The following is a 7057-nucleotide window of genomic DNA, read 5'->3' as shown; positions in this document are numbered from 1 at the left end:
GCCCAGGTGGATCTCGAACCCACGGGCTCAGGCAATCCACTCACCTCAGCCTCCCAAGGCACGGGATTACAGGCTGAGCCACCGAGCCCGGCTGAGATATTTTCTCATTGTGGTTTTGATTTGCTTTTTCCTCATGATTAGTGATGTTGAGTATTTTTTCACGTACCTGTTGACCACTTGTATGTCTTGATTCTCCTTTTAAATAGAGTATCAACCTTAACTAAAAAGACACTGTAAAGCATTTCACCTGGACCAAAAAATACTCGTTTCTTCAGGTACTGTCTTGTAAGTCATTTCTCTTTGAACTAAGGGTGGAAGACTTAAGAGGATGGCGCTAACCAATAAACTTGACTGATAATTAATCAGATTGAAACAAACTTTCAGGTAAGACTAAAACTGTTCCATCACAATTGGCTAATGTCATGTTGTTTTTCCTGCCATTCATTATAAAAAATACAAAAATGCTCTTCCTTTCAAAATGTTTTATTGCCCAGCAAACTGTAAATACTTTAAGACTCTTGATCAGATAATTATGAGGTCATAAAACATACTGGAGATAACTGGTTCATAAATTTTACTTGTCAATAACAGGGTTCAACTAAATTTCAAGTGACAGCTTAAGTTTCTTGCACAAAAGTTAGCCTTGTGTGGAAGTGCTTAGAAGTGAAGTGTAATGATGTCTACAACTTACTTTGAAATACGTTAAAGAAAATAAAATGGATACATGAATGGTCAGAGGAATGGACAGATAGATCAATATGTGTAAAGCAAATAGAGAACAATGTTCATTGTAGAATCTAGGTGATGTCATGTGAGTGTTCTTATAAAATTCTTTCAATTCTTTTGAATGTCTGAAATTTTTAAAAATAAAATGTTGGAGAGGGAAAAACTCAGACACTTGCTCTTCAAACTATAAAAACATGCTAGGTAACTTTAAACCTATCCCATTTCATCTCAGAAACCCCATGAATTTGCTGAGCCCCGATTTATAAATGAGACAGCTAAAGTTCTGAAAAGTTGAATCATGTTAAAAGCCTCACAGCTAGTAGGGACTGAGCTGAGCCTGGAATCCAGGTCAACCAACTCAGGAGAGGCTATGTGGTAAAGAAAAAAGAACACCCAGTTCTGTCAATAATCATCTTTGGAATCCAGGAATTCAAAGAAACAGTCTTTTGTTCAAAGAGATATCTGAGTCACTTAGCACCAGATATGCTTAATCCCACTCACTTCTTTGTTTATTGCTTCAATTGTTTCCTGTTCAAAAGTAGGGCTAGCAGATTTATTTATTTATTATTATTATTATTTTTTTTTTTGAGTTGGAGTCTCACTCTGTTGCCTAGACTGGAGTGCAGTGGCTGCTCCCAGCCACTGCAGCCTCGACCTGCTGGGCTCCAGTGATCCTTCCGCCTCAACCTTCCGAGTAGCCTCAGCCTTTCGAGTAGCCGGAATTACAGGCGTGCGCTACCACGCCCGACTGATTTTTTTATTTATTGTAGAGATGAGGTCTCGCCAAGTTGCTCTGGTGGGTCTCGAAACCGCAGGCTCAGGCAATCCACTCACCTCAGCCTTCCAAAGGTGTGGAATTTTAGGCTGAGCCACTGAGCCCGGCTGGGCTAGCTGATTTAAATGAGGCAGAAGGGCTTTTCTTAACCACTGACATATACAAGCATTACAGTAAAAATTAGATTGGAAAGACTATACCTGATTTCAAGTTGGTTTTTTTTGAGTGAGAGTATCACTCTGTCGCCCAGGCTGGAATGCAGTGCACGCTCATGGCCACTGAGCTCAGGCAATCCTTCCCCCTTAGCCTTCCAAGTAGCTGGAAATACAGGTGTGCACCATCATGCCCAGCTAATGTTTTGATTTATGGTAGAGATGAGGTCTCACCAAGTTGCCCAGGATGGTCTCAAACCTCCACACTCAGGCATTCCTCTCACCTCCACCTACCAAAGTGCTGGGATTACAGGCTGAGCCACTGAGCCCAGCCTAAAAAAAAATTTAAAAGCCTCCAACATTATATTTCTAGCTGCCATGGCCCCAGAATACATCTTAATCCAAAGGTACAAAATCCAAGGACATGCAAGTATCTGAGGAAACAAACAACATTGCAATCACTAATTCATACAGTGAGAGATGGCCCAATTCTAAAGTTTGTTAGGTTTGATACTGTGTGCAGAGTGAGAGTGGGGCAAGAGAGTTCCCACCTGAGGCCACTGTCTTCTCTATGGCCATCTCTAGGTCTTCAAGACCAAAGAATGCCAACAATGGCTTCATACCACACGTGTCTCCTTGCCAGATGTTTCACCTGTACTGGCTAAAAGACAGGATCCCCATGGGGACAGGTCCAAGATGTACCCTGTATTATGGGGGATCCAGAGTGAATGCTGGCTCCTTTAATAGGCACTCACATCTAGGGGACCCCATCTCGGAGCAGGAGAGAGATAGAGACCAAAAAGCAGAGTGCTCTAAGAGAGAGAACAGTCCAGAGGAAAAGCTATTAGGTGAGTGGTTTTCAGTAAAGTAACCCACGGTGGGATGTGGAACAAGGGGGTCTGTAAGCAAAGTCTCAGAAAATGGGATCAGTCCTCAGTCAGCTTTTCAGATTCCTGCCTCCTCCCCACAGACTTTCTCTGTCCCCCTCACTTCTGCTTATTTCCTAAAACAGACCTTATTTTCCTTAAATCCCCACTTTCCTTTCCTTATTCCCCCATTTCCTTTCCAAAGAAAACTCTGATCATCTTGTGTGCAGTCCATCACCCACACTCTTGAAATATATCTGGAAAGTACCGGAAATGAACTGGGGGATCCTGGCCCCGCAAAGCAAGGGCTGGCTCTGAAAGCCCCACTGCAGTCCACTGCCAACTCAGCCTCTCACTGCCAGAGCGATGGATCCATTGATGGGCTTCCAGGGCATACTTGCGCTTGAAGCCTTTCCCACACTCCAGGCAGGGGAAGGGCCGGCTATCTGAGTGAATGCGCCGGTGACTGAGGAGGAGAGAGGAGTAGGTAAAGCGAAGGCCACAGTCAGGACAGGGGTAGGGTTTCTCGCCTGTGTGTGTGCGCTTGTGGATGGCCAGCAGGGAGGTGTAGGCAAAACGGAGGCTGCAGTTGGGACAGCTGTAGGGCTTCTCGCCTGTGTGCTTCCGCTGGTGGATGGCCAGCAGGTAGGGGTAAGTGAAGCGACTCATGCAATCTGGACATGGGTAGGGTTTCTCCCCAGTGTGTGCCCACCTATGGATGTCCAGGGAACCTCTTTGGTGGAAGCGGCGCCCACAGTCAGGGCAGGAGTAGGGCTTTTCACCTGTGTGGATGAACTGATGCTGGAGCAAGTACTTGCGCTGGGAGAAACGAGCCTGACACTGGTCACAGGAGAAAGGCCGCTCCCTGGAGTGGACTTGCTGATGGCTGGCCAGAAGAGAAGGGTAGCTGAAGTTGCGGCCACAGTCTGGGCAAGAGTAGGGCAGTCTGCAGATTAGTGTGTCCTTGAGCCAAGGCTTGATGGGGCTCTGACTAGGGTTGCTGCAGAGCTCTGGGCAGGCAGCTTTGGGATTGAAGCCAGATGGCACACTGGCTGACAACCACGCCTTGAGAGACACTTCATGTGTCTCTTTTTGTTTTGGACTATTCTTCAGCCTTTCCTTTTCCTCAATCCCATCCCTGGATCCTGAGACAGGGGAAAAAAATAAAATCTGAAACTTGGCAGCATGTTCCAGACCATGTCCTGCCTTGGAAGGCAGCATAAAACGGCTGAGAATATGGCCCCTTAGGAGCTCAGTCATGAGGACACTAAAAGTTAACCTGGAGTAAAAGCAAAAAAACACGGGAGGTTAACAAAGGAAGGCCCTGAACACGAATAACGGGAAGAGGAGTCAACAATATTGAGCTACTATTCTGTGTCAGGCACTGAGAATAGTGATGGTCACCGCCCTCATAGAACTTACCATCCTGAACCTGTTTATGATACCTTTGCAAAACAGGCATTAAATGACCTTCTTTGGTGCCATTTTGAGAGGACAACAATAGATTTAGGTTAAGAGCATGCTATTGAGAGACCCAGGAAACCAAGAAACTTATTTGCTGTAAAAGTAGCGTTTAGTTCACTGTATTTCATATATCCCCACCTCATGTTTACTATATATTTTGTGTATTCCTACCTCATGTATTTTATGAAATTTTAGTAGTTTAAATCCTACCTCAGACCCCATAGAATTAGGCATATGTCGGGTTTTAAGCAGTGTTTGTATTTAGAACTCTTGGGTTAAGCATTGTCAGCCCCAAATTAGCAGACTAACTTATGCTTTTACAACGGGATGTAAATGATAAAGCGATAAGCCCCTTTCAGACATTACTACAAGGTGGCAGCAGACTCAGAGGCACCAGCTGCTCTCTATCACCGGTTTTTATCCCAGTGATAATTTACACGCAGTGGCTATGTAAACCTGCAGGGAACAAAGATTTTTATAAAAGTAACCGCCTTGCTATAATAAGCTTGTGATATTTTATAAATTCCCAGAATTAGTATATGATTTTCTACCCCACATTCACTGTATGGGTTTGCAGCATTCATATTTAAAACTTTGTTAAGTTTGGCTTTTGTTGTCCTATAATGACCATGTTATGTTATGTAAATGTTAAGCAAACAATCTTTCCTAAGCAGACCTTGGGATGGAAACTTAAAGGGCTAATGTAACCCTTTGCCTGCCAGCTCAGGTTACTTCATACGCAGGGACTGTATGGACCTAACTTATCTAACATTCCACTTGGCCCATTACGTGGGTTTCTGTCAATCACGGGCAGCACCCACCAATACCAAGTGTTCCTGTACCCATTAGGAGAAATTACCCAATCATGTAAAATCAAGTTTGGAGTTCTTTCCCCTCCCTCTGTAATTGTGCATAAAAACTGCTTGCCATTATGAATCGGGGCTCTCGTCCCTGAAGCTGCTGCTTCGGGTGTGAGCCCAGACTCGAGCCTGAATAAAGACCCTTGTGTGTCTGCATCGGAGCTGGCTCTTTGTGGTCTCTATCTCTCTCATTAGAGTCACGGGTTCAACAATTTGAGGCCATCACCAAAATGTCTACACTTGGACTGCATACTAGATTTCATGGGAAGATCTGGGAATAAACATGGCATCATGGCTGCAAGAAAAACATTTTGTCTTCATCTTTTTTTTTTTTTAAACTCTGTTGCCCAGGCTGGAGTGCAGTCACATGCTTACGGCCACCACAGCCTCGACCTGCTAGGCTCAGGCAATCTTTCCGCCTCAGCCTTACAAATAGCTGGAACTACAGGCATGCGCCACCACACCCGGATAATTTTTTGATTTATTACAGAGATGAGGTCTCACCAAGTTGCCCAGGCTGGTCTCAGACCTGTGAGCTCAAGCAATCCTCTCATCTCGGCTTCCTATGTCTTCATCTTCTTTTATTTTTTTAGTTAGTGTCTCACTCTGTCTTCCAGGCTGGAGTGCAGTAGCACAATCACAGCTCATCATAGCCTTGACGGCCTGGGCTCAAATAATCATGAAGCCTCAGCTTCCCAAGTAGCTGGAACTACAAGTGCATGTCATCAAGCCCAGCTAATTTTTTTTTTTTTTTTTGGTAGAGATGAGGTCTTGCTATGTTGCCTAAGTTGATCTCGAGCTCTTGAGCTCAAGCAACTCCTGCCTTGCCCTCCCAAAATGCTGGGATTACAGGCCTGAGCCACCCGCCAGGCCTATGTCTTCATTTAAAAGTCTGATGTATGGCACTATCTACCACTCCAAGAGTCACACAATAGCCAGAGGAACATCCGGCTTCATTTTATCACACAACATAAAATACTTATGCTTCCCCCTTCACTTGATTTTCTGAGAGGCTCAAGCTCTATTTGGCGTTAAACTGGAGTTTTTCAGCATGATTAAATGGCTCTCTAGGTCCCAATGTAGCTGTTCTGTTGGGCCATTTTGCAGTGAGATAACCTTTCTGGAAACACGGTGCCATGAGACACAATGGGCCTTTGCAAGGGGCAGTGTGTACTAGGGATCTGAGTGGGGGGAGGAGGCGGCTTGGGTTTCTCAGAAGCCACGTACTGGGGTCTGAAAGGAAGTACCTGCTACCTTTCCCTTGCCTCTGGAAACAGCTGCTAGGCTCTTACCCTCGGAGTCCTGGGCCTCCGGGCTCCACGCCTCCACCTCTGCTTCTACCCAAGAGATAAAAGCGGGTTTGGGACCTGAAAATCCTGCGAAAGAGAAACATTGGGCTCGGCTGAGAACACAGGCGGGAAGGATGAAGCTGCCTCCTCATTGCCCCACTGACAGCCCAAACGCCTCTGGGGATATCAATCCCCCTTTCCACAGGTTACTGGGGATTCTGGCCAGAGCGCTGGGCCTCACCGAGCGCGCCCAGATGGCCGTAGGTCTCCCGCATCACGTCCCGGTACAGGGCCCTCTGCGCGGGCCGCAGACAGCCCCACTCCTCTGGGGAGAAGTACACCGCCACGTCCGCGAAACTCACGGCGTCCAGCCATCTTTCCCTCGTCCGCCGGGGCCGGGCCTCCCCGGGTACATTCACTGTGAGCGCAGCAAGGGGCGGCCCCATGGAAAACCCCTTCGGTGCTTGGCAAAGAAGGTTTCCAGGTTACGTGAAGATGCTTAGCATGCCTGTCTTTCCTTCGAGAAGTCCGCCAGGGCCTGCAGTTCTGCCCTTAATAAAGATGGCGCCTTTCGACGTCACCATCTCTTCCCTCTGCCCTTACGTACCTGGGGGAAACCGGCGGGAGGTTGGCCTCCACCACACGGCCAATTGATAGATAGTATGCGTTGATTGGACAGCGCGGGAAAGCCAGGGGAAGAAGGAAGGCTGTGATTGGTCTATCTGGAGCGGCCTGTTTGAAAGGTTGAGCGTGAGGGAGCGACGGATCTGAAAGTAGCCGAAGGGGAGGTCCCTCCTGACTCGTTTTTCCGGGACAGCGATCGAGGGGACAGGCTCTGACCAGTTGATACTACTCTCTTCGGCTCCTGGAGACTGTGTGAGACGTCTCAGAGGCAGATCGAGAGGTCCAGGGCTTCGAGGTGAGT

The 7057-nt window shown here is 46.8% G+C and overlaps 1 protein-coding gene across 1 annotated transcript; it reads right to left on the bottom strand.

The window, feature by feature from the left end:
* Positions 1-2308: 2308 nt before the first annotated feature.
* ZNF785 (zinc finger protein 785) lies at positions 2309-6633 on the bottom strand. Its single transcript, XM_008057753.1, has 3 exons — positions 6374-6633; positions 6091-6219; positions 2309-3664 (listed from the first exon to the last, which is right to left on the bottom strand). The coding sequence occupies exons 1-3, from the start codon at positions 6576-6578 to the stop codon at positions 2754-2756; spliced, it is 1245 nt and encodes a 414-aa protein (XP_008055944.1). The 5' UTR covers positions 6579-6633; the 3' UTR covers positions 2309-2753.
* Between the last annotated feature and the right edge of the window lie 424 nt (positions 6634-7057).

Source organism: Carlito syrichta, unplaced genomic scaffold, assembly GCF_000164805.1.
Source record: "Carlito syrichta isolate Samal-C Ts95f unplaced genomic scaffold, Tarsius_syrichta-2.0.1 Scaffold303120, whole genome shotgun sequence".
Classification (NCBI taxonomy): Eukaryota; Metazoa; Chordata; class Mammalia; order Primates; family Tarsiidae; genus Carlito; species Carlito syrichta.
The sequence above is the reverse complement of the archived record's forward strand: the minus strand, read 5'-3'. Positions and strand labels throughout refer to the sequence as shown.

What these genes read in the sequence shown, in the direction of transcription:
- ZNF785 (XM_008057753.1), bottom strand. Translation starts at nt 6,578, where the DNA reads ATGGGGCCGCCCCTTGCTGCGCTCACAGTGAATGTACCCGGGGAGGCC. An exon ending in CGGCCATCTGGGCGCGCTCG is followed by an intron (nt 6,220 to 6,373) that starts GTGAGGCCCAGC and finishes TCTCTTTCGCAG; the next exon opens with GATTTTCAGGTCCCAAACCC. An exon ending in AGGCAAGGGAAAGGTAGCAG is followed by an intron (nt 3,665 to 6,090) that starts GTACTTCCTTTC and finishes CCCCTGTCTCAG; the next exon opens with GATCCAGGGATGGGATTGAG.